This window comes from Tinamus guttatus, unplaced genomic scaffold, assembly GCF_059628265.1.
Source record: "Tinamus guttatus ecotype Peru unplaced genomic scaffold, ASM5962826v1 Tinamus_guttatus_pri_ptg000389l, whole genome shotgun sequence".
NCBI classification, from domain to species: domain Eukaryota; kingdom Metazoa; phylum Chordata; class Aves; order Tinamiformes; family Tinamidae; genus Tinamus; species Tinamus guttatus.
Window position 1 is genome coordinate 5,533,890 of NW_028288923.1, and position 27,095 is coordinate 5,560,984.

The window sequence follows — 27,095 nt, forward strand, 5'->3', positions numbered from 1 at the left end:
TGTTTTCTTGAGAGAGGCACATTCTGTGTTTTACAAGAAGGAAGGAAGAAGTCTCGATTAAATCAGACTTCCTCATCCAATTGGCTCACTGCTTCGGTGGTGCCTGATTGCGCATGACATTGCCTACGTGCTGGGAAGGTCCATGCGCTGGGAACGTCCATGTGCTGGAATGTCCATGTGCTGGGAACATCTGTGCGCTGGGAACATCCATGCGCTGGGAACATCCATGCGCTGTGCCCCGGCGGGACGCGGCCTCACGTGAGCTGCTGCGCCAGCCACACCCACGCAGGCAGAGGGGAGAGTGGAGCCGGAGCCACAAAATCCATGGAAACTTCTCCACGTGCGAGTCAGAAACCAAGAAAATACAATTAGCAAAGGAGGGAGGAGAAAAAAAATCAAATATACGAAGTTGGTTCTTGGAAAAGTAGACCATGTAGAACATCTTTAAAATACAGACTTCCCATGCAGCTCGGGAAAAAAATGCAAATAATACCACAAAAAATAGCCTCATTCTGTATAAACTTACATTTTTGACAGAAATCCTGATTCTACACTGCGCTCAAGCATATGATTAATTTAAAATATCTGCTTAATTAAAGTTCAGAAAGGAGCATTATTATATCTGACATGACTACTAAACTTGAAAAGGACTGCTGCGAGTGCCTAGAATTAATCCCAGGCTTAAATTCTTTGTTGAACTGAAGACAAAGTGAAGGAAAATGACATATTAATCTAGGTGTCCAGTGCACAGAGGCTTCCTTTTGCAGTTGGCTTGACTTTGGAAAACTGCTTGAAGTATCAAGATAGTTATTTCTAGGGTAAATAACACAGACATTATCTTTTATAGTAATGGCAGCTTCTCAGTCCCCAAAGCTCCCTCACTAGAAAAAAGACAAGAGATTTTAATGCAGCACAAATGTGAGAGGAAAAGATCCAAAGGACCACATGGATCCTGCCCTGCACATTCCTTTAAAACAAACAATTTCAAGAAATGTAAAATTGGGGCCATAAACTGGCAATGCGTCTCTTCTGCTTTATTCACAGCATAAAACAATGCCAATTTTAACTTGGACTCGGTCTAAATGTAGAAGTTTTGCCAAAATAGCTGTCAGAATGATGAAAAATCCCTTCTCTGGAGCCATGGCCATACTGGCAAAATCCCTCACGTAGGTGTTATTGTTTTGGCAGCATCCTCTAGCCAGAATAGCGTGATCCATTTGGGAAACGGATTTAAGTTATACCAGAAAGGAATTCTTTTGCTGGTGTAAGATGTGTCTCCACAAATATGTGTTTGCCAATAGAGCTCTAAGGTGTAGCTCTACCAGCCAACCCTTTTAAGTACGCATGAGGCATGAGTTTCTGGCTCAAGCCTCATTCCTTTAAAGTTAGATTTATGTTTTTGGTTACAATTGTGAACAAAAACCAAGGGGAATTTCACTCATGCTGACAGTTCACAGATGTATCCAAGCCTTTTATTTTGAATCTGCTCATTTATGTCTGGCCAAAAAGCAATATATTATTTTGTGATGCTTAGTGCTATTGTCCTGTTCTTGCTGCAGCAGAAGGGGAGAGGAATTAACATTTCAGTATGTTAAGCACAACCTTTATGGTCAATTATTTCAGAAGAAGTAATGCCTACTTAAATTAATGTGAATGAGTAAAAAATGAGAAATTATGAGTATGGCTGACTGATATAAATTTAATTTACGGATTAAAGGTACTCTGCAAGATTTCTGGTGCCTCCGTAGAACCAGCTGGTACAGCCACTGCTGCCTCCTAGCAGGTTGTAGGTAACAGCCGCTGGACTCCTAACTCATTCCCAAGAGTCATCCCATGATATCCATAGTGGTTTATGAGGCTGCTGCTGCCTGACCTGCTCCCACGCACCAAGGTTTGGTCCAGACAGTCCCCTGGCCCTTCACGGGACCAAGTGCTGTCAGTCTGGCAGCACTTTACTCTTCTAGATGTCTACTGGATTAGCACATTTAAAAAGTCAACACTATAGAGCGGTGCCTGCTAGCAGACTGCAGAACTAATGCCTTTCTCTTGACATCCTCAGTTTCACTTCCAACAGTCAAGTACAGCATGTGTAGAAGATTAAGTAGTAGAGAAGGGGAATTTTAACAAAGGCAGCACGGTGTTCTGAGGGATGAAGAAGTGCACTTACTCTGTTGATTCATCTGACTACTCAGAAAACTATGATAAATTTTAAGGGAAGGCATGTTCTGTCACATTCACTGATGGAAAGCACTGACTTTATCTGGTACGCATTAAAAATGCACAGTATTAAAATGTATTCACTAAAGGATGTGGCAGGAGTGCTCTGCTGTAACATGGAGCTAGGCAAGGTTGAAACACTGTGGGCATAAAAATGTTTCTCGTAGGAGTTTTGTCTCCTTACCCACTTAGGATGGAAGTACTTGCTTTAGGAAAGTCTGTTTTAGGAAGAGTAACTTTTTTTCTGTTTATTTCTAACCCTTGGTAATCAGCCTCCGCATGACCCAGTCTGGTGATGCTATGTTAAGGATGCCTGTATCAGAAGACCATCTTGGCGCTTTTCACTGGTCAGAGGGCCAGAAGGGACTGTAGCAACAATGCAAAATATCCTGTCTTGAATTACACCTGCCTTTTACTGTTCAGTTATACTCCATGTTTGCTTTATACCCTGATGAAAAATCCACAGCAATGTTAGAGTAATTGCTCAGATCGATAATCCTGCTTCTGGTTAACTCTTTTTTTGCCTTTTATTCTTTTTTCCCCTGGGGACTATAGTAACATAAATGTGATTTGGGCAGATAACATTTTCCCAATTAGACAGATTACACAACCCTAAAGAGACACAATATATAATCATAGGCTGCCAAGCTGGTGTAATCTTGAAAAGTTGTGAGAAAAAAACAGTGCTATGCACTAACTGCAGTTTACTGACAGATTTTTTTACCATTGAAACAGGCAGAGCAAGCTCCTGTCGTGGAGAAAGAGAGAAGATGGTTGTTCTAGTTGCAGAATATTGTGTCTCAGCTGTGGCTGCCTCTTGCAGAATACTCTTCAGTTCATGTGCGTAAGTACAGCTTCAGGCTCGGTGCTGCTTTTCCCTCTCTGGCCCCAAACTATGTAACTAATACTTATTTTATCTCATCGTTTATTGGAACTGTGGATGATGAGGAAAAACAAGAGGAGGCAGAAATACCTAACATATTTATCCAAGTCCTCTTTTATCACATAACTAATATTTAGAAAGTACTACAATGCTGCCTTTGATGCCTCTACAAGAACTTTTTCTCTCGTTTTTAATGCAGCTGGATAAATAGCTGCTATTTCCATGTATTAAGTAGTAGAAAAAAATCAGCTGTTCTTCATTGAATATTCTGCACTTTGAGGATGATGTTGTGATAAATGAACACTACTCTGCTATCCTGGCACAGCACAGAATTGTTCCATGTTATCGGTATAATGTTTAACTGCAGAGTGTTGTGTCATTTGAAAGGGGAATTTGTTTACCATTCTTCCATTATTAAAAAAAGATGTTCCTTTTATCAAGAGTGCGGTCTAAAAATAGTAATTTGCAGTTTGATGGCAAACACCTCTTTGTATGGGTGTTACGGACAGGGTTTTCAACATGAAAGGAATGTAATAGGCCTATTTTACACTGCCAAAGCCCTGTTATCACTTTACGATTCCTTTATACTTCTAAAGGAGCATGAAGGAGCTTTAGTGTAAATAACAGCCTTGGCCTTTCTTTCATCCGTGGTCTGTCAGTGACACGGAGCTGCACTGCAAGCCCAGTGGGTCGATAGCACATTAACTCGGGTTAAATTTCACAAGCACCATCCTGCTGATAGAAGAGCCGAGTTTCTAAATGGTGTATGCTGAAATAATAGAGGGCTAAACACATAACAACATGGAATAGGGAAATAGTTTTAAAATACTTGTTTTGGGAGTACTAGGTATAGCATATGTAGTCATTCCTAACTAATATTTTGGTATTTTATTCTTATAACTTGCCTGTCCACATTTCTTGAATGTGAAAATGATATGCTTAGGCTAATATTTGTATGTCATTTATCTGTACATGTAATTTATTTATACTTGAAATGTAAAAATGAAATTTGGGATAATAGGATTTGTAGCAGCCATACTATGCCTTTGTAGCAGCATAAAAGGCAGCTCTACAAATGGAGGGAATGCAGCTGCTGTGGGTAGATGGCCACCTCGAGGACTAGCAGGGTATAACTGTTTTATTGTGTGCCCTTCCACCAAACAAAGGAAATGTAATGCATAAATCTGAGTATCTTTTATAGAATCACAGAATCATTAAGGTTGGAAGGGACCTTTAGAGATCATTTAGTCCAACCCCCCTGCACACACAGGATCGCCTCATTTTCAGTGCTGTTTATAAATTAAGTATGACTTCAAAATTGATTTCTACTCTTCAGTGACTAAACGAAATGATTAATATGAATGTTGATTCCATAATATGTGCAAACACCTTCCTCAGGCAAACCAGCAAATTCTGACATTCAGACTGTCATTTTCATCTTGACCTAACTACCAGTAGCAAATGCCAGTGTCACGCCTGGAAAATATCAGTGGGGCTTCAGGTCCCAAGGGGCTTCACTGTCCCTGCACAGGGCTGCACCGCAACTCCCCCGTTCATGGAGAGCAGAATTAGCTGAAATGGCTCTTATTTGAGCTAAAGTGGACTTAACTATGTACAAAAATAGATATTAAAGAAGTATTAAGGATGATAATAAAATAGGGAAGTGTTCATTTGCATGGCAATGTTATTATAACCACTGGCATTTTAAATAAGAAATCTTTATTAAATTATTTCAGCAGTACTTTAAAGTATGATGCAATTAAAAAAAAAAGAGACATTTGTTTAAAAATGTTATATCATCTGGAACTTCATGTGTGAGGAGGGCCTTTAAACAAAATATTCTGTTGAGCAACTCTTTTCTATTCAGAAGTTCATTTTCCCATTCATTATTTAAGAGTTCACTCTACATATAAAAAACTGATGTTAACTGGATAAAATGGAGCAGCATTCACATGGCAGTCACATTCCAAAGTAGGTCACTTAAAGAGGAGCTACATTTGACTTGTGTTAAATTAAGTATTCAGTAGCATTACTTACATTTCTTGAGAGTAAAAATACTTCAAAACTAGAGATTGAGGTAAGATCAAGTTTAATATTCATTACCAGTTCTCTAGGTGACTCTGCCACTGAGTAATTCATGAGGTGTCATTTAAAGTTATGCCACGAGTTTGGTGAGTGGTTGGCAAAGCTATTGCTGGGGAAATGGGGATTTTGTACAGCCTTATGGTGATGCCTGTTACTTCTGCGGAACTGAATCTTCTCCAGGAACTATTAGAGTTTAATTAATCCAGATAACGGTTTTTAACTCGGAGAAGTTATGATTGTAAACCCTGCGGTGGTGAAGTCGTGAACAGCCCATTTTTGTTCTGCTTGGTTGTCTCTCTGCACAGGTGCTGCGCTGCAGGGCTCCCCGTTGCGCGGCGAGGCAGGGCCCTGCTCGCCCCGCACCCGCGGGTGAGGGCGGCGCGCGCACGCGCTACCGAGGAGCCCCTTCGCGCGCGCCCTATGGCGGAGCGCCCGCCACCGTTAACGGCTGTTAACGGCCGCCGCCGCCAATAGGCGGCCATCAACACAGGGGAGCCGCCCAATCAGCGCTGTGCAGCCCCCGCCCTGGCGCCCTGGGCAGCCAATCCGCGGGGAGCGCCCTGCCCACCGCGCCCTTCTGCCCTCCCCTCCCTTCCTCCTCCGTCGCCGCGTCTCATGCAAACGTGATGGAGCGGAAACCCCCCGGACCCGTACGTCACTCGGCGGCACTCTCCTCCAATAGCGCAGCGAGGCGGCGGCGCTGCCGCGTCGCGATTGGCCGCGGGGCGGGCCCGAGGGCAGAAGAGGGCGGGCTCGGCGGCGCAGCAGGGTGCGTTTCGCGGGCCGCGGGCACGATGGGGGCGCGCGCTGCGGGCCGCGCCGCCGCCGCGCCGTGAGGCGGCACCGGGCGGCCGCGCCGCCGCTGCGCGGCCATGCGCAGGTGAGCGAGCGCCCGCGCGGAGCCCGCGCTGGCGGAGAGGCCCGCGGCGGGACCCGTGGGCCGCGCTGGGCCGGGTCGGGGAGGCGGCGACGGCGCCAGCGCGGGCCCTGCCGTGAATTCCCCGCGTAATTACCGCTGGAAAAATCACCTGGAGCTTTCAGCGCCGCTTGGGACCGTTTGGAGGAGCACGGGAAACTGTGAGAATGGGGGCTGGGGAGAAGCATTTCGGAGTGTCCGGAATCGTAGCTCTTCGCTGCTGCTGAGCTCGCGGGGGAAGCGCGCGGCGCGGGGCCCGTTAGACCCGCAGCCTGGCCCGTCCCCGGCTCGCGGCCGGGGCGGCGAACGGGCCCGCCGGGCAAGGACTGGTCCCGCGCTCGCCCCAATCCGGTAGCGCCGGAGTCCTCTTCGGGCTGGAAGATGTTTCTGTTCTTCTGCCGAGGTGGAGTGTTTTTACTCTCTTAGTGTATATTGTAGTCATAGAATTTTGCATAACTTAAGCATTAACTCTGTTTATTTGTTGCTAGTTTACTTTCATCTCCTTGAAAATATTTTTATGGGACTGTTCAAAAGTATTGCTGTGCTCTCAAAACTTCGTATTTGAAGTGAGAAATTCATGAGAAATAGTTTAGAGAGGTTACTCTGGTCTCTTTGTGTTATACGCTGAATCAAGGCCACAGAACATGTTCATGTTGAAACCTGATCGCTGGGTCAAGCATCTGTTTGGGCCGTAGGAGGCTACATCAGGGCAGAAAGCAAGTGCTCGTGTTTCAGACCAAACCCCGGGGAGATGACCCTCTGTGGACATGGCAGAGACTCAAGCAGGGCAAAAAAGGAAGCAAGGGAAGCTTTGAAGTGGGGCAGTTTATCATGGCCTGTGTCTGGCGCTGTTGGCAGTCACAGTCGTAGAGGCTTTGCCTGTTGTTTCATGAGATCTTTTGGACTTACAAGTGTTTCAGTGAAGAGGTAGAGCAGAACATCATACCAGACCAGACTGGTACTTCCAGGTCCTGTAGGATGGTTGTGCATGCTCTGCGGTGCAGGAGGCTTTATAGTCACTGTTACGCTGAGCGAGGTGATGATAACTTGTTGCTAACCATATAGTTTGTCTAGTTCCCACATTACTATTGAGGCCTGGATAGTGTTTTCTGGACTTTATCTGACAAGTGTGTGTTGCCAGAGTACCGAGATCCCAGGATCTGGATGTACTTTACTGGCAGTATAAACAATTTCATTAGTAATACTGTAAAAATAGCTTAAAATCCGTGATACTTTGTGTGTATGTTTCTGACAAGATGTCAGAAACATTCTGACATATTGATAGAATTTGGCATACTTTTCAGCACAGTTTTTTACTGTTGTGGTACTAACTTCTTGTAGGGCTGCAAAAAAAGATTAAGCTTTTAGTTAGGTCTATGTGAAGTAACTAGCGTGTCTTGAGGGGGGCGGGGGTGGAAATTGGTGGTAAATAAGTTCCTAAGGGAAGGCTTTATGCCATGAACCTTACTGTTGTAATGGAAGAACTTCTGGTACTGCATTTAGTGACTTAACATTCGTGTGGAGGACTACATTTTTGAAAAGCTGACCAAAGGCATTATAAAGTTATCATTATATTATATAATTGCAGCTGTTAAGATTTTCCCACTGAATTTATCACTTCTAAGCATATTATGTAACATTGCAGCAGTGGGCCAGCAAGCAGCTTATAACTTTTTTTTTTTTTTTAATAGCTGCAAGGAAAGATGCACTCAATGCATTCATCTTTTTGTTTAAGCTCTTCAACAGACTTGCCTATTAATGCCATACTTACTTTCTCAGGTGTAAATGCATTGTTTCTGTCATTGAAAAGAGTGAGGCCGTGACCCCTGTAATGCCAGGTGTTGCAGTTTGTAGTGCCTTGGAGGCTGATTGGCTTCTCAGAAAGGCCTGCAAAAGGGGAGGGTTAAGGGCCTTTGAAAGGAGAGAACATAAACGGCACCTGTGAAGAACAGGGGTGGTATGTCCTGCCCAGTCCCCCTGTGTCTGGAGAAAGCAGCATATGTGGGGAGAAATAATGGGTAAAACTTGAGTCTTGATATCTGAGCAGACATATGATGGCTTATGATATCTTAAACCTGTTTCCTTTAGGAGAAAAATAAACAGGATGATGGTGGTCTTTTCAACTCCAGCATAAAATATTGTTTCAATATGGTATTGATGTTGGATAGCCTGTATGGACTTAATCTTTCTTGATGATTGCATCTCTAAAATAAAAATGAAGAAAACAAATATTCTAAAACTTGAGAACATTTTGACAGTCTGTTTACCACACTTTATCTTAAGGATCTGAAACTGTCCAGATGCTGTGTCTCTGATGCAAGTTATTTTGAAAATGCAGACGCTTTAAAACACATTGATTCTGCAAGTTGTTGCAGCATTAGTGGGATGCCCATGTTTAAGGTCTGTGAAGATGAGAAGGCGGGTGCGTATAGAGGATTTGAATTGCTACATTGTACAGGAATGTCAGCAAGAGGCTTCGCAGTTCACCGTGGAAATGTTTGAATCCCTAAGAGCTGAAAAATGTGACTTAAGTTCTAAATCCTCTGAAACTGTTACTGCAATTTTTTGGGAAAGTATTGTTAAACACTCTTAAACAGGATATGGAAATAATTAGAATGTGATTGACTGACTTTGCTTCTCAATAACTTCTGGAGGTTGGAGGAAACCGAGTAGGGAGTCTAGCAAAAGATGTGGTATTTGACCTAGTGCTGTCAAAGAAAAGATTTGAGGGTTGAGGGTAACAAGAAGAGGGAAAAAGATAGTGAGTATTTGCTTTTAATGTACTGAAGATAAAACAGTAACAGGGTGATTTAACTGAGAATATGTTTTAGTTTGTGTAATACTCTTTGCCATCTTTTCTAAGGAAATACAAACCCTGTTAAGTACTGCAGATTTTTATTTCTATATCCAGTTTGCTCTTTTCCCTCTTGCATCTGATGTGCTGCTACCAATGACCCCGTCAACTTGTGCATGTTTAGTTAGTGATTGTGACCCGTAATTCTTAGGATGACAGTTCACTACGGTATATATTTCCTATCATTCTAAGACAGTAAAAAAGTAAAACTTCCAGGCCTGTTATTGGGGCTGTTATCAGAATTGTTGGATGTTGCAGTACAGAAGCTTTTTTTTTCTCTCTCTTCCCCCCCCCCCCATGCTTTGTTTATTGCAAACTGGAATAACTTATTTATCTTATTTAAAGAATCAATTATTCCAAATTCCTACCTTTCCCTTTTCTGATCCTCTATTACAGTGGCAGTTTCCTACTTCAATACACTAAAATATTATTCCTAGGATAGCAGATGCAGTATGCTTTGGCCAAAATGACTAGTCATTAAAAATGGGAAAAGATCCTCATAGCAGGAAGCTTTCATACAATGCTGTTTGTAAACTCAAGGAGAATATTTTTCTGGTTCATCTGAAATCAAGATCCTTTTTTTTTTTTTTTTTTTAAACTTGTGAATGTTTGTACTGTTTCATTGCGTTTCATTACTGCTTTCCTGTAGCACCTTGCTTCGTGGAACTAAAAAATGGAAAAAGTGAAAAAGCAAGAATAAGTAGGAATGGGTGTGTGCATGATCCACAAAACTTTAGTTGTTGCGAGGCTCTATTCTGTCCCAGATCTTGCTGAAGTATTTTTACAGTATGCAAGTAGTGCTGCTCATAAGTTTGATTTTTCTGTTGTTCTACTTAAATCTAACTACAGTTTTTCCAATTTAGTATTAACTTCATTTTTGTTTATCCTAGGCTTTCCGCTCTGGATTTGATTCTTTTCAAAATGAAATATTGAATCAATAAACAAAGACTGGACCCTCCACTAGAACTCAGTGCAAATAGATCAACAGCTGCTTTTTTTTTTTTTTTTTTTTTTTTTTTTCTCTCCCTCGTCTCCTCTCTTCCCTGCCTGTTCTTGGAAGCATCTACACAACTTTTAAAGTTTTAATCACAATGAATTCGGGCTTATGGAGTCAAGAAAAAGCAAGTTCATCCTATTGGGAAGAGCGAATCTTTTACTTGCTGCTCCAGGAATGCAGTGTCATAGACAAGCAGACTCAAAAGCTCTTGAAAGTGCCCAAAGGTAGCATAGGGCAGTTTTTTCAAGACCGTTCTTCTTTGGGACACTCCAGAAATATTCCTTGTAAAGGCAAGAAATTACAGATTGGATTAAAGATTCTGGAACAACCACATGCAATCCTGTTTGTGGATGAGAAGGATGTTATAGAAATAAATGAAAAATTAGCTGAGTTGCTTTTGGCCATTACTAACTGTGAAGAAAGGTACAGTCTGTTTAAAAGCAAGAACAGATTAACTAAAGGTGTCCAAATAGATATTGGCTCAACCGTTAGAGTACAGCTGAGATCAGGAGATGACAAATTTCCTGGAGTTGTTCGTTTCAGAGGACCCCTGTTGCAAGAAAGGTCTCTAACAGGGATATATTTTGGAGTAGAGCTGCTGGTAAGTTTCTTGCTGGTAAGATTTTGTAATTTTGTGTGATCTTTAGACTTTTGACAAATATTCTCTGCTAAATATCCTACTGTGAAATCTCTTATGCGAAGAGGTTGAGGATTTTGGGTTTCCCCACATGTGGCAGTGATGCATGCACAGGATGGCATCCAAGTATCTAGATTTAAATTTTACGTTTGCTGTTTTTTGTAGAGCCCTAGAGGTTAACTGACCATTAGTTAAGATTAGAGAATGGAGCTATTGTGTGCTCCCAGTAAAATGTTTCTGTGACCGTTCATGTCTGTTCTACCATACAGGAGACTTAGGAGATTGCCACTCTTGCATTAGGAGTGTGTGTGTGCGTGTGTGTGTGTGTGTGTATATATATATATATGTACACACATGAGTATATTTTTTCAAAGCCTGCTCTAAACTTTTTGGAAATTCTTGGAAATTTCCATCAGGTTCTTACCTTCCATAAGGTTCTTACCTTAGGGAATATCATGCCTGAGCACTTCTGAAAATCTCTTCCCTTTATTTGACATCTAAGTGGGATTTTTGCATGCTTGGGAGTCATGTCTAATGTGAAGTAGGCTTGCCTTGGCCTGGCAATAATTAGATGATGGAAGCAGGACTTGAAGAGCAGCATGCTTCTGCAGATGGGGTAGGGAGAGCCTTCTGGCTGCGGCTACTCTCAAATCTAAGGGTATCTTACCATTTGTCATCAGGTAAGATGTGTTTTTAACACAAATTCTTATTTTCTGATGATAGTTTTCCTGCAAATTCTTACTGCAGTTTCTGCCAAACCAATGATTATACTACTGTTTTTTAACCAGCCTACTTGTGCACAAATACACTGTTTGGGTTATTTGCTTCTCTCTCTGACACTTAGGAAGAAGGTCGTGGTCAAGGCTTCACTGATGGACAGTACCAAGGCAAGCAGCTTTTCAGATGCGATGAGGACTGTGGGGTTTTTGTTGCTTTGGACAAACTGGAGCTGGTGGAAGATGATGACAATGAACTGGAAAGTGATTATGCAGCTCCAGTTGACACTATGCAGGTAGAACTTCCTCCTCTGGAGATCAACTCCAGGGTTTCTCTGAAGATAGGAGAGAGTATAGAGTATGGGACAGTTATATTCTGTGATGTCTTACCGGGAAACGAAAGTTTAGGATACGTTGTTGGAGTGGACATGGTAAGGAAATGATCTGACTTTAATAATTTTTTGCATGTCTGTTAGCTAGTAAATTACATGCAATATAGAAGAAGAGACATTATTCACAAGCTGCTTCAGTGGAGGCTGATATCAAAATGGGAAATAAAGACTTGTGTTCAAAAATGCCCTCTGGTAATTGTTTTGGCCCCAGGCAAATAGTGTCCTATTTGATGTCTTAGGAGAAATGCTCTGGTTATTTGGAGGAGCCTCCACTGAGCTACCTGCCATGTTAGATGTCAGTCTTCAAGTAATAGAGCTGAATGTTTGTCTTGTGAGACTGGCTTTGTCTTTTTTTTTTTTTTTTTAAGGCTGAAATCCTTTATCTTTGTTTATATTTGCTTTTAGTTTTTTTCATGTAACTGTTCAGTTCATATGGCTTTGTTCCATCGTAAAGATGCTGAGTTTAAGAACATCTGATTTTTCTAGAATATGTGAAATTTAATTGTAACTTAAAATTATTTCTAGCATCCTGGGAATTTTTAAAATGTACTACTTGCAAATTCTTGGAAGCTGAAGGTGTGTGGGTTGTTATATGTATGACTTAGATTAGATAGATTAGATGCTTTCATTTTCTTGATTGTGGTAGTAGTTAGATAATGCACTGGAACTGTTCCTTTCTGTATAAATGATGCTTATTAAAGTAGGAAGTAATTTTGAAAATATATTTGTATTTTTTGAATATTTTAAAGGACTATGATGTTTGACACTTCTAAATACAAAGTTCATTACAGGAGAAATTAGTCACTGTTAAACCTTTCGTTTCCTATATTTTGCCATAAATAGTCAGATGTATTCCTGAATTTGTATGTATGTATTCTGTAAGAGGCAAATCTTTTCTTGGGAAACATGTACGATTTCTTTTATTCGTTTTTAGGATAATCCTATCGGAAACTGGGATGGAAGATATAATGGAATACAGCTGTGTAGTTTTGCGAGTGTTGAAAGTACACTCCTTCTGCACATTAATGATGTTATACCAGGTATTTTTCACTTTTTTGACCTGAAAGCATGCTTCAATCATGAACATCTCAACCTGGGCATCGCTAGCTGACTGAGAGTACTGTGGGATTAGCATTTTAAATTCACTTCAATTATTTTTATCTCTGTTTTTGATGCTTCTCTTCAGTTTCTCTTGGTCACAATCTTAGATGGGGAAAGGATTTAATATAGAATAATGTTAATGGCAGTATTCAGAATACCAGCGTTCCAGTCTCTGCAGCAGGAATCTTACTCTTGAATGTTGTTCCATTTATTCAAGGAATTTTCATATCTTGGCTAGGAAAGCTGTACTTGAGATGTAAACATTTTGATGATATTTATACATTTCTATGCAACTTAGTGATACTATGCATTTGAAAGAGTAAACACTCAAACTGTTCATGAGAAATCTGTAACAAGACTGCACAAATTCTTCAGAAATATTCACTGAACAGTATTAGCTTGTAGCCTCTACAGCTGCTCTTTCTCTGCTGCACGAGGGTGCTTTAAGCAGGGTGCTCAGGTTTTCTTCAGTCTGGCCAGCTTTTCTTATTATATTCAGACTGAGAAGGATGCAGTGTGAAATGTTACGTGTGCCCGGGGCTTCTGTAATTGCTATTTTCTGCATCTCTTGTTTGTTTTAGCAGAGATGCGTATTGTTGAGCTCTCTTTACTCTGGAGAATTCATGGAGCTCTTCTGTTGTGGGGAAAAAGAGCTTTTGCTGTAACTGTGTTCATTTGGGGAAAAAAAAATCAGAACTTCATGCTTTTGTTTCCTATATTAGAAGCATTGAACATACATCAAAGAACTTGTAGTCAGTGTATTTAATTTGTTCATTTCAAAAAAATACAGGTAGACTTAAGTAGTTGCTGATGTGGCAGAAGTATTTCCTACTCAGAGACAAAAAATGTTCATTGCCTATCAAAAGGGGGATTTGCCCCACCCAGTTTAGAAATCTATCATACCAGATCCAGTTGAATTTCAAGTAAATTTCTCTGACAGGTTTCTTCTTCTCTGCTTTGCTAATACCTTATTCATATATCATGTCTCAGAAACTATGTCACAGGACAGGAGGCCTCCCAAGCTTGCCCATACCTCCAGGGGTGGTGGTGACAAAAGCTTGTTCAATCATAGTAAGCCAAAAGCTACAGGTACGTGTGAGAAGCAATTTTCTTTGAACATGTTTGATTACAGATTTCTGCTTGAAGAAGAATGTAGCCTTTTGTTTTCTATCACTTTCTTTAATCCTTTTGCAACATACCAAGTTAAATTTATCTGAGATAGTGAAAGTACTTCTCTTTTTCATTACAACCCTGGTAGGCAGTTTTCAGATTCTGTTAAAGTACAAGCAGAAGTCAAGACTACTCACAACATCTTCATGTTCATGAAACCCCATTTGAAGCTTGAAAAATCAAGGATATAACACTTGGTTGCCTAGTACATCCAGTCCCAATATTGAATTTGCAATTGAAATACTGAAAACCAATATTGAATTTCCCAAAATAAAACTTTCTGATGACCCTGTTTTTGGCTAGCTCTGATGAAAGCGCTCCAAACTGGGGGGGGGAGGGAAGTGGGAAGAACTGGAAGGAAATAATATTAAAAAAGTAAAGTTCAACATCTTTTCTAGTGACTATTTTGGGTTATAGAATATAAATGACTCTGTAAAGCTTTGTTCCTTGGACAGAGATGGTTTTTGCTGAAGCAGCTGTGGCTGGTTATGTGCTGGCACACGTAGCTATGTGGAGTGGGGTCTCTAGTGTGATTGCTCTGAAGAATTTTGTCTTAAAAACAAAGTGAAAAATATTTACTGTAAACTATATTTCCAGCTGCTTTATCTCCATAATATTTTACTAATAAAGAGGGATTTAACCCTCAAAGCTATTTTCTGTCTTGTTTTTCTGATTCCAGACTTGAGTCATTGTGGAGAATTAACTGGTTTTAGGATAAACTGCTACCTTGTTGCAAGCTCAGAGCTATTACCTTTGATGTAAGGCTTCCTGTCTTGCGGAAAGGCAGTTCTGTCTGATTCCAAGTACATTAACAAATTTAAATTATGGAATATGACCCTCATAGCTTTTTAGAAGAGATGATGTAGATCTTCAGTAAAATATCCTCTGTTTTCTAGCATCTACCTCTGAACCTGGGAATAGAAACAGATCTGAAGTCTTCTATACATTAAATGGCTCATCAGTTGATTCTCAGCCTCAAATGAAAACAAAACCTCCATGGTATATTGATGAAGGTAATAAGAGATATTATAGTCTTTTATTAGGCATGTACTTTATTTCAAAAAAAAATATTACTCTACATTTGTTCTTTAAATAAAACAAATAGGAATTTAAAATGAAAAGCAGTTGGGATGGATCTTCCTGGCAGGAGACATACTGTATCGCAGAGCCCCATGAAAGCAAACTTTTTGTCTAGATAGACAGACCTGCTGTTGTTATCCTGCACATAGTAGATTACATTCTTGGAAACGTATGCTTAGCTCCATGGGAGATGCATGTGTCTTGCAGGCAAAAAGCTGAAGCGCATTATTTCCAAGTCTTCCTTCCAAGCGTATAGTGTGTGGGTGTTTTTTTTTTTTTTCTTTTTTTTAACTTGTAGCTAATGCTACAGATCTAAGGGAATTTCGATGTTCCGCCATGCCAGCTGATCAACCTGGAGGGAATTAAAATGAGTAATCATACATGTATACATTTTTTTCTCTTTAAACTTCTTTAGAACTCATTTATATAAAATAACTTTGAATAACTAAATTCTTACGTGATGCACAGGAATGTGTTTACTGATGCTTTGGGGACACCTTGATTTGCTTCCACATCCAAGGCAGTGTTTCTTTTGCTGCTTTTCCAGAATGTGGCTAGTTGGCTCTGTGACTGAGGGGAGCAAATACTAAACTGAAATAATACTAATTTATTATGAAAACATAATGATAGTAGCCCCTGAATTCCAGGAGCCATAAAAGAAAATTGGTTTAAAATGCTCTTGGTTGCCTAAAAAAATGTTAAGCTTGGAACTCAGTTTAAAAAATAGTTTATTATAATAATATTTGAAATGATCAAGGAAAGTATCGTTTGTAGAAAGGAATGTGAAAGTGAGGAGTGTGTATTTTTTTCAATTTGTAGATAATAGCTTCAATTTATAGAGCAGTATGGGGGGAGAAGGTAATGAAGTAGAGGCTACTTGCTCTGCAAATACCAGTTGTTTATTACAGACCATCCAGAGAGATGAGAGAAGATAAAAAGCAGTACATCTAGTTGTGATCTCATTTATCAAGCACTGTATTAGTCACGACTTATTTAAATCCTTTATTCTCTATGGGTACTGACAGATTCCTGGTGCTAGAACCAAAGTATCCTGTGATACAGCCAAAGGGGATGAGTACTTTTTCAGTTTCCTCTCAAGTCTGCAAGCAATTACTCATCTCTGTATGAGCTGTGAGCCAAGTCCTTTCTCCAATCACAATGACCACTGATTTTTCAGTAGTTTTGCCCAATACACTATTAATCCTTGGGGATTCTTAGCTTGTGTTCAAATATGGCAAGAGGTTAAAGAAGAAAGAAAAATCTGTTTTCAATCTAAACCTTCCCATAGGTTCTGGTTAGCATCTCAAAACTTGTGTTAGAAAACTATTTTCCTTGATTCCTTAAGTAACCACTGGTAGAATTATGTTTATTTTTACAGTTACTGCTTGACAGCTGCTAGAGGGGGCAAATAAAAACTTAGTTAACATCTTGTTTGTTTCATAACAGTTGCTGAAGACCCTACAAAATCACTCACGGATTCTTCTCCGGGATTTGGGCATTCCTCACCACCTCTGCAGCCACCTTTAACAAGCTCTGTGTCTACAGAAAACCGATTTCACTCCCTTCCTTTCAGCTTGACAAAAACCACGAGCCCTAATGGCACCATTGGACACAGTCCTCTCTCTCTATCTGTTCAGTCAGTCATAGGGGATGCAAATACTGCAGTGACCCAGGAGAGTCCGTCAGCAGCAGGTCCCATCAGCAACTCGCATGGTCTTGAAGCAGGTTCGCTCGCAGAGGTTAAAGAAAATCCTCCTTTCTATGGAGTAATCCGCTGGATTGGCCAGCCCCCTGGAGTAAACGAAGTGTTAGCTGGACTGGAGCTGGTAAATATAATCTGAAAGATCATCGTTTTATTAATTAGCTGCATCATTAGTTTTGTACCTGAGAATTGGAATCTATTTGCTCTGCGAAAGTCTAAAGGAGTTTGTCTAAGCACTTTGTCCTGTGATCTGCTTAAAACCTAGGTAAAACTTTAAAGGAGCTTTAACTTTTTTGTGACTGCATCGGGTCCTATTCTAAGATGAGCTTGTGTCAGAAAGTAATTGAATTTACGTAATAAATTTTAGTGACTTTTAGTCACTTTAATGAAGCATCCTTTGCTCAGTTTTATGTTTTCAACAAACAAAAGATACTGAAAAAAGAAAAGATACTTTAGTTGAAAGATACTGTTGAAAAGATGCTTTAGTTTATCCATTGCTTTCTTCTTACAAATGCTGAACTGTGGATCTGTATGAAATGCCCCTGCTCTAATTCTTACTCTCTTTTTCTACCCCCTACAAGTTTTTTCTTAATGCAAAAATTTAAATGTTATTTTAATCCTGTGCCACGTGCTCTAGGTGACCCTGCATGTGCAGGGGAGTTGGCCTAGATGACCTCTAGAGGTCCCTTCCAACCTTAACGATTCTGTGATTCTATTTTTTATGGAGGGAAAAATACTTGTGAAGTGTCTATGTCTTCTTAATAAATCAAACTAAAGAACACCTCAGATGAAGCCTTGTATAGGAACATGAGAACTTGAGAATAACTGAAGGATGACTTATAGGTAGCAATTTTATCATCTCATTGCAAAGTTCTAGAAAGAAGAAAAATACTGAAATCTCCCTTTCATTTTCAGGAAGATGAATGTGCAGGTTGTACAGATGGAACATTTAAAGGCACGCGATACTTCACCTGTGCTCCAAAGAAAGCTCTTTTTGTTAAACTCAAAAGCTGCAGGCCGGATTCCAGGTTTGCCTCCCTGCAGCCAGTTTCCAACCAGATTGAACGCTGCAACTCTCTAGGTAGCGAGTTTGTTCTTACTTATTTATCACCTGGGAACTGACATGGATTTTAGTTTCAGTTATTCCTGCCATATGAACTTAGTAATATTGAACAGTTGGAAGTCTGCACAGGTATTTCTTAAATGAGGTTGAGTAGATCAGTCTATATAGAACATAACACTTCTCTGAATTACTTATACTTTAAAACAAAGAAGTGTTCAAGTATTTAAGTTTCTTAAATTTAAAGGGTTTCTTAGGCATCCTCAGAAGGGGTAAAGCAATTTTGCCAAAAATGCCACTGCAACTCCAGCATTAAATACTGCAATTTCAGAGACAAAGGCAAGTATTTTGCTATAATGTCAGATGACCTCTTTCCCAAGTATTAAAGTAGAATAATGTGTATTTGTGGTGGAGGTTAGTGATGGAAACTGGAACTGTTTCTAACTGAAAATGTTTTAGATGTTGGGGATCTTGCCTTACTGTCTTGTCAACAGTAAGGAAAGACATTTCTCCATACTTGTAAGGTGGTGTTATCAGAGCACTTCAAATGGGCGAGCATTATTCCTGCTGGATAAAACCTCTGTCAGTGCTGCAGACTTCGTTTCCCTCCTTATGCGCCTCGCCAGTGAAACTTAAGTTCGTCTTTATAAGGAAACTCAGTTTATAAGGAAGCTCCTTTATAAGGAGTCTCAGTTGCAATAAATGCTTTTCTAGTCCAGAAAAGGGATGCTTTGCAATAAGGCAGCATGTAGCCATAAAGCGCTACTAGGAAAATATTCGAGAATAAAATTTGAGGCTTTTAAGTGTCTTCTTTTTTTTTTTTTTTTTTTTTTCAGCCTTTGGAGGATATTTAAGTGAAGTGGTAGAAGAAAACACTCCTCCCAAAATGGAGAAAGAAGGTTTAGAGACAATGATTGGAAAAAAGAAGGGTATCCAGGGTCATTACAACTCCTGTTACTTAGACTCCACTTTATTCTGGTAAGTTAATGATTTATATAGTACCTTCCCAAGGTATGAGTGAGTGGGGGTAAGCATGAAATGCAGAACACAACTTTAGTAACTGTCTTTATTATTACTCTGCATCTTATGAACAATAATCTTTGGTACTAGGCTTTTTCACTCTCCATGAGCTCTGTGGTACGTGGTGCTTAACACAAAGTGCTGATCAGGCCTCCCAGTGTCCAAACTGTCCTGGCCATGTGGATCTGTGCACTGCTTGACTGCGGGCGTTCCCGAGCGGCACTTAGCTGGGCGGTGAGAGCGTCCTGGGGAGAAGCATCCCTTGCACTTGGTCTCGGCCTTTGCTGCACGTTTGCTGGAGAAGGCGTGCTGAGGGAGTGGACCTTTGCTGTATCGTACAGCGGTGCTGTCCTCTCTAATGACCTCCCTGAGAGCTTGTTTAATTCTTTGGTCCTTCCTGTGCCTTTAGTTGGTTTGTTTCATGCAGCTCAGGCATTTAAGTGCTTCTGTTTTCCAGAATCAAAATAACTTCTCTTTTTTGTTTGCAGCCTATTTTCTTTTAGCTCTGTTCTAGACACGGTGTTACTCAGACCTAAAGAAAAAAATGATGTGGAGTATTATAGTGAGACTCAAGAGCTACTGCGTACAGAGATTGTGAATCCTCTTAGAATGTAAGTGAAATACAAAAAGCTGGTCTCTGGTCTAATAAAAAATTTATGACAAATCCTGCTGGGTATGCATTCTTGCCACAAATCAGGATTTTCCTAGGTGCTGCTGCTCCACTGTATCTTTTTTGAGTATTTTTACTTGTTCTTAATGGTAAACTTAATGTAATAGAAGTAATTACTCATTTTTAATCTTTAAACATTTCTATTAGCATTCATTTATGAATAGAATCACCATGAAGCTATTGTAAAATCTCTATAGGTATGAATATGAAGGCATTGATAAATAGAAGTTGTGATGTAAATATGAATGACTTCTGCAGTTCTACTATATGTCACCTGAAAGTGATATTAAGTAGTGCATGTTTGTGTGAAAACAATGCAAAAATAAATAATTATGTAGCTGACTAATCAGAAAATAGTTGCCCTTCTGGTAATTTAATGTTTTTTTTTTAAAAAGCTCTTTATTTGTGGTGCAGTTAGAAAATTATGAATCAATATGTAGCTACTCTTTTCAGTTAAAGAAGGATCTGAGTGCCTGTTTTGGCACTTAAGTTTTTTTCTTTCTGCTTTTCTGTTTTGATTAGAAACTAATATCTTATTAAACCACTTATTTTAGATATGGATATGTATGCGCTACAAAAATAATGAAATTGAGAAAAATACTTGAAAAAGTTGAAGCTGCATCAGGATTCACTTCAGAAGAAAAAGGTAATGGGGATGTTTTATTTTCTTTGAGATTTGTCAGAATTGTACTAAGAAGGAACTGAAATAATTTCTGTATTATTCCAATGCAAAACATCAATATTTCTTTGTAGCAATAATCTTCCTGCCAGAGTGAACACTGGGTATTAAAAAGCTCTTTTCTGTGACCTTGGAGGTGTGAGGAAGTTGCCCAGTTTCTGCAGCAGCAGCCTCTGTAAAAAGAAAACACCCTTCTCTAGCATGTAGGGGAAATCTAAGGCTTCTCTTCAGAATGAAGGCTTTGATAGTTTCTTCCAGAATGTCAGTTTGTTCTCTGAGGAATGAGCATTTCATCATCACAGTTTCTGTGCAGTGTTTTAAGAAATCTGTAAGTCACACTAGAAAAATTAAATACCAACCTTTTGATCTTCTGCTGCATATGATTAATTATAATTTTATTATGTAGCTGTTTCTTTTTTTGTCCAGGACAAGAACACTGGGTTCTTTGTAAAAGCTAAATACTAGAAAACAATATTTATTGCAGTTAGTGGCAGAAAGAGAAGTGTGCCAGAAAACTTTCTATGTTGGGGCAGAATAGACCTCCAGGGTGCTTAGTGTTTGCTGCATTCTTGACCAGAGAGCTCAGTCACTAGTTCAGATGAATTTTGTAATACAGTGTATTTTCTTCAAAGCGTTACTGTCACTAATCCTAATATCTCCCCTGCAATTTTACTGTTGCTTTTTCTTCTGGAAAAAGTTCTGTTGTGCCAAGTGATTCCTCTGAAATACAGAACATCTTTTTTTAACCTTAACTGACAAGCATGGTTACCGAGTTTAGCCTGTAGCTTTTATTATGGCTATTTGATCCCGAAAGACTAAACTGAGGTTTGTGTCATGAAAGCAGTTTGTTATAGCCTTACAGTGCTACTGAAGCTTAAGAAAAATTATTTTTCCTGTTAGCATAAAACTTGTCATTGAAGTAAAAAATTATCATTTTAAATTGCATTGAAGGTTGTTTTTCTATACTAACAAGACTTCATTTTTTTCCCCAGATCCAGAAGAATTTTTGAATATTTTATTTCACCATATTCTAAGAGTTGAGCCCCTGTTGAAAATAAGGTGACTTTGTTGTTATTGAATTTGAAAGTGAATTTATCTGTAGACGTTGATGAGGACAGAGAGGCTGCTACCTTCTGTGTTGGGCACCTCTGACTTGCGAATAAGATTTGCTGTAGTGAAGTTACAGCAACAAACTGTAGTGATGCCTCTGGTCACTGTTGGTGGTTGTGCTCTGTGGTTGTCTGAAAGATCGTGAGAACGGCCCTGGCCTGGAGAGCACCTCGCTGCTCTAGTGCTGCCCACCCGAGAGCCCTTGTCCTTCCCCATTAGCAAGGCAGCAGGGAGGCTAGTTCAGAGTATTGGGTGTTGAGGATCTGTGCAGAGGTCGTATGACAGATTTTTCTGGTAGATAATGTTATTCTCCCAGTAAAATACAGCTATTACAGTAGATCTGAATCTTTAATCTGTTTTTAGATCAGCAGGTCAGAAAGTACAAGACTGTTACTTCTATCAAATTTTCATGGACAAAAATGAGAAAGTTGGAGTCCCAACAATTCAGCAGTTACTGGAATGGTCTTTCATTAACAGCAACTTGAAGTTTGCCGAGGTTGGTGACAGCTGTTACTTTGCATCTTACGGCTTAATTCTAGAAATGATACCACCTAGATTTTTACCCATTTGGCAGTGGGATGAAAATGGGATTTGGTGTGACGAGAGAATGCAGACATGTTGGAATGGAAGTAGAAGGTCAGTGGTACAGGTTGCCTATATTATAAATATATTTTAATGTTAGCTTAATGATATGATTCCTTTGGCGAAACAGGCAAAAGTAATTCAGCTCAAGCATGATCGGACTTGATTGCATTTGACAATGAAATGGATTTTAGTTTCTTGTTGTCTTTAATTATGGTTTCAAGGATCTAAATTTGTTTTGCTTTTACTGTATCATTAATTTTAAAGTCAGTGGGCCACAAAGCCTAAGTAGTGTGATGGCGGTAATAGGATTACCTGTAAAGCTCTGTAACTTTAGGTAACATCTGTCTCATTACATCATATTCTGGCATTTTATGTAGGCACCTTCTTGCCTGATTATTCAGATGCCTCGATTTGGGAAAGACTTCAAAATGTTCAACAAAATTTTTCCCTCTCTGGAATTAAATATAACAGATTTACTTGAAGATAGTAAGTATAACATTGTAATGCATATTGAAAGTGAGTTGCTGACTTACTTGGTGAAAGTAAGTACTGCTGGGTTTTCTTTTATATTTAACTCGTAGTGCTGCTAAATACAAGGCTCCAACTGAGGAGGAATTATTCTAAAGAGTAATCTTTGTGTTCTCTTCCTCTTGTTAATTAAAAGCTGTAATTCAGAAGAATGTAAAGAATACAATTTGCCTCGTTGTATATATTTTCTGTGGTCTGTATAAAACATTTGTTATTGTAAGACATAAGATTGTTAGAGTTGATCAAAAATGATTCATTAAATGGGGATAAGTAAACCTAAAAGTAGGATTAGCACCAAGGTTGGTTAATGGGGACTTCATGTTGACTCTGTTACATTAGACTTCATCAGTTTACACTGCATGTCTGAACTTTTTTGTCATTAGTTGAAAAAAATATTTTTTTAAAGCAGAAGGGAATTGAGATTGTGTGAACTTTCATTGTGCAGAGATAGTGTCTCTACACTACAGTCTCTAGTGACTACAAATGTCATCTTCATTTATACTGGCAGACCTAAATTTCTAGCACTTGTAATTGTCACTGAACAAAACAGATTAATGCCCAATTCTGTTTCTTTCATGATATTGCTAAGGAAAAACATCTGGATTTAAATTTGGGGTAGGAGTTAATAAAAGTGCTAAAATTATAATACTCATCATCTAAACTATGGCATGGCCTTTTCACCAGCTTATACTATTTATTTGCTTGCTGGTGTTGATAGACTGAAAAGTTGAGCTAAGTATTCCAGTATGATGAGAGAGAACTAAGCTGATTTTAAAAAGCCTATTTTTACTTGTTACATCTAGTTAATACAACTTAATGCTTATCATGTTTTTTGTTTGTTCCACATTCTTTAATGGGAGAAATTAGGTCACATGAGGGTACATTTCTGCTTTACTGGGAAATCTAATATTAAGATATTCCAATTTAGGATTTTTTTTTTAATTTTAAAGTATTAATTTGCACTCCTTTCCCTGTTCCTCTCCTTAAACAAAACAAAAAAAGGCAAAAAAAAAGAGAGAGAGAAAGCAAAGCTGGAGACTAATACCCTGTTTAAAAATGCAGCTCCTAGGCAGTGCCGCATATGCGGAGGGCTCGCTATGTATGAGTGCAGAGAATGTTACGAAGATACTGATATTTCTGCTGGAAAAATCAAGCAGTTCTGCAAAACCTGCAACACCCAAGTAAGTTGTCTTTGTTGGTCTGCTTGGGTTTAGACCAAATGGTGCATGCTGTAACAAGGAGAAGGAAGATGTAAGCGTGGTGGTGAGCATGGTTTCTCACCGGTGCTATTGTAGCTGTAGCTGCCTACTGAGGTGTGGCCTTCGGGGACAAGTCACGATTTCCACTTGTCCCTGCAGTGCCTTCCTCAACAGCCTCCTACTGTTAACATGGCAAATGCCGTATCTAGCATGGAATGCAGTGGAGAAGCTTGTGAGCCAGCAGCACATGGCTGGTTTAAAATCACTATTTGACAAACGTGCTGCCTTGTTTGACTCAATAAATGTGACATACAATGTTTAGAGCTATTGGGAAAATTGCGTGATAGTTGTGGCTAGAGTTGTGGCTTGTTCCGAAGTCTGAGCACAGCAGAAAATTGCTGCATTAAGCCTAGCCTCTCCTCTGACCTTAGATTTACTTTTCTGGGCAGTACTGAACTGTGCTGGTGGTGGGGGGTTTAAAAAAAAAAAAAAAAAAAAAAAGAGAAGAAATGTTTGCTGCTGCTCTTGCAGTTCCATCTCTCATGTCATTAATCTTTAATTCAGCAGTACTGTTCTCTTCAACTTTGTCTGACACCGAAACAAATAATCTTGTGTTTTGTTTTTCTTCTGAAATACGGCTTCACTTGTAGGTTCATCTTCATCCCAAGAGACAGAGTCATAAATTCAATCCATTGTCACTTCCTAAAGATCTGCCCGACTGGGATTGGCGACATGGTTGCATCCCATACCAGAAGATGGAGTTGTTTGCTGTGCTCTGCATAGAAACCAGCCACTACGTCGCATTTGTGAAATACGGGCGGGATGACTCCGCCTGGCTCTTCTTTGACAGCATGGCTGATCGGGATGGTAGATCATTTATTCTCTTACTAATTTGCACGTAGTTTTACCTGTTTTATTATTTTAAACTTTGTCTACTTTTTAAAACTAATTTGGGGATATTAACATCACTTAAGCATTGGATGTAGGGACACTAATCTGACCCAGTCTTTCCTCAGTATGTTGATCCCGTAGGAGCCCCTAATTTACATGGTCTGAATTTCCCCTAGATTAGATGCCTCGGTAACTGCACAAGTAACTGCAGTAAAGAATGCACTACTCTGTGCATCCTTCCATTCCTTACAACTTTGGCAGAGATTTTTAAATACAGAGCTGCAGGAACCTACTTTCAGTATATACTTTAGTGGACGTGCACAATTATGACATAGCATGCGAGTTTTTTCTATAGCTTTGCTTAAATGATCTGTTGAAATAAAAGAAAAATAACAAAATCAAGGCCACTCCTTTTGAATCTGTAGAGTTAGCAGTGGAAAATTGTTGCACTATAATAGGACTGTCAGTAAATCAAGTGTTCTGTTAGATACTGTTGCATTAAACAGTTGAAATAAGGACACTCTTCAATTCTAGTGCCTGAGAAAAACAGTAATAGATCCAGTTGTCACTCACAGTAGGAGTTGGTTGCATGGGAATTCTTCAGCTCCTCTGTGGTGTGATTTCTTTAGGGTATGGAGAAGAATCTTGCTTTGTGCTGCTGAGGCTGAAACTACCGCAGGACGAATGTCTCTGCCATCTCCCTATAGCTACCAAGCTTGTTTTGAAATGCTTGAAATATGTATGACTTAAGTCTAAGCTATTAGGTTTTTTTTTAAGAGTGTAGATCACATGAGGAGCATGGTGGATATATGTCCTTCTGATCTTAGTTTTTTTGTCACAGAATTTTCTTCAGCTTGATGAGATACTATAGGCTAAAAATATAAGCTATATACCATAAGCTGTTGGGAACAGTATAATGGATATCCATCCTTCTGTTTGAATTTGCACTTTTTATATGGAAAATGCAATTTTTATGGCCTATAATAGTAATCATCTGCTACCAATTGTCACTTCCTTAAAAAGTTTATTATTTGAGGTGGACTGTGTATTCAGGTCACTCTCCCAAAGTTGTACTTTAGTGTTAAGAGTTTTTATTCTGTTGGACTTCTGTTTTTTTTTAACTAGTAGAATATGCAAACTGGTAGAGAAAACCTTCTGTGTAAGAGGCTAAATATCTTCCATGGTTTTTCTTACACGGTTGGATATTTCAGAGATATGAGGTTTCATTAGAAAAACAATTATGCTTTGGTATGTTACTTTGCTAAACTTTGAAGTCTTTGTGCCATTTAGAACAAACGCATCATGAGGTAATTATTTGAAGGTTAAGTCCATCAGACTTAACTGGCTTGAGGTTTTTTAGATACTTTAAGATATTCTGATGGCAACTGCAGTTTTTGTTGAATGATAGTTTTCACAAATTTCCCTACAGTAGTGCAGTGTACAGTGCAGAATGACACATGCATGTTTCTTAGGCATTTTCAAGAATTGGTGATATTGTCATGATTCCAATACAATGTATGTGTGAGTAAATGTAATGATTTTCTAATCTGATTTTTTTTTCTTTTTCCTTATTTATAAAAGGAGGTCAGAATGGTTTTAACATTCCACAAGTTACTCCATGCCCAGAAGTTGCTGAATACCTGAAGATGTCTCTGGAAGAACTGCATTCACTGGATTCCAGGAAGATTCAAGGCTGTGCACGAAGACTGCTTTGTGATGCTTATATGTGCATGTATCAGAGTCCAACCATGAGTTTATACAAGTGAACAATGTTCTCTGGAAAAACCGAAGAAACAGTGCAGAGGTTTCTGCTGTTGTTATTTGCTGCACTCCTTGGTTAGTTGTATTTGCTGCACTCTTTGGTTAGTTATAATGCAGCCGTTGCTGGCAATGGATGCGATGACACGGAAGAAGTTGACTCTAAAAACAAAAGGGTTACTGTTCCAAAAACTACACATGGAGTTCTGTCATTGAAGTATTTAAGCATTTTGCACTCTAGGAAGTGTGCTTGTGTGTGTTTGTTTTATAAACAAAATCTAAATGGGGTTACTAAAATGTAAAGCTTTAAGTTAAGTGCATTGATTATATACAGACTTTTTTTTGAAAATTAGAGGTGGAATTGTGTCAGGAGAAACCTCCCTAGTCTTTTGAGAATGTAAAAATACTTCGTTCTCACTCAGTTTATTTCTTTGGACCAAGGATGATGGATTTCTTCTGGTCTCTTTCCACCCTCCACCTGTGCTCTGCCACCACTGTCCCCCTTCAGCCTTTTAGCACCATAGATCAGCTGCCTTCAGGAGAGAATAACTTCTACTTTAGTAGAACACATTTCAAATGGTTCATTGCCTATTAGTTCTGTTAGCAATCTACTCCCACATTATTTTTCAGTTCATACATTCACATTAAAAAAAAGATATCATCTTTGTAGATATCCATGTAAAGATATAACTTGCTTTTTGTGAAAATCAAGCACACAGATTTGGTATAAGTGTAGGATTTGGGGAAGGGAAAAAGAGGAGGAGGGTGTTGAGGGGAAGCATAACTGCTGAAATACAGAGATGGAGGTTAACAGATGTCTTTTTCTAGTTGTCTATTTTTAAAGA

At 39.3% G+C, this 27,095-nt stretch overlaps 1 protein-coding gene across 3 annotated transcripts; it reads left to right on the top strand.

Moving 5' to 3' along the window:
• Window positions 1–9,978: 9,978 nt before the first annotated feature.
• On the top strand, window positions 9,979–26,711 carry CYLD (CYLD lysine 63 deubiquitinase). 3 transcript variants are annotated; one of them, XR_015913715.1, is made up of 17 exons: window positions 9,979–10,553; window positions 11,434–11,736; window positions 12,632–12,737; window positions 13,789–13,887; window positions 14,865–14,981; window positions 16,495–16,874; window positions 17,666–17,831; window positions 18,647–18,788; window positions 19,319–19,441; window positions 20,055–20,146; window positions 21,172–21,238; window positions 21,653–21,785; window positions 22,252–22,360; window positions 23,465–23,583; window positions 24,252–24,468; window positions 26,074–26,328; window positions 26,606–26,711. XR_015913715.1 is itself a non-coding variant. In XM_010214909.2 (16 exons), exons 1-16 carry the CDS (start codon window positions 10,047–10,049, stop codon window positions 26,256–26,258), a joined length of 2,865 nt encoding a protein of 954 aa, XP_010213211.2. In that variant the 5' UTR covers window positions 9,982–10,046; the 3' UTR covers window positions 26,259–26,490. The 3 variants fall into 3 exon arrangements, 2 of the variants coding, with proteins under 2 accessions (XP_010213211.2, XP_088387000.1); XM_010214909.2 differs by lacking the exon at window positions 26,606–26,711 and having other exon boundaries at window positions 9,982–10,553; window positions 26,074–26,490; XM_088530874.1 differs by lacking the exon at window positions 26,606–26,711 and having other exon boundaries at window positions 9,982–10,553; window positions 11,434–11,601; window positions 26,074–26,490.
• Window positions 26,712–27,095: the final 384 nt, after the last annotated feature.

Coding starts and splice junctions, on each gene's coding strand:
- CYLD (XM_010214909.2), top strand. CDS start 10,047: ATGAATTCGGGCTTATGGAGTCAAGAAAAAGCAAGTTCATCCTATTGG. Junction 10,554..11,433: donor ATTTTGGAGTAGAGCTGCTG/GTAAGTTTCTTG, acceptor TCTGACACTTAG/GAAGAAGGTCGTGGTCAAGG. Junction 16,875..17,665: donor TGTTAGCTGGACTGGAGCTG/GTAAATATAATC, acceptor TTTCATTTTCAG/GAAGATGAATGTGCAGGTTG.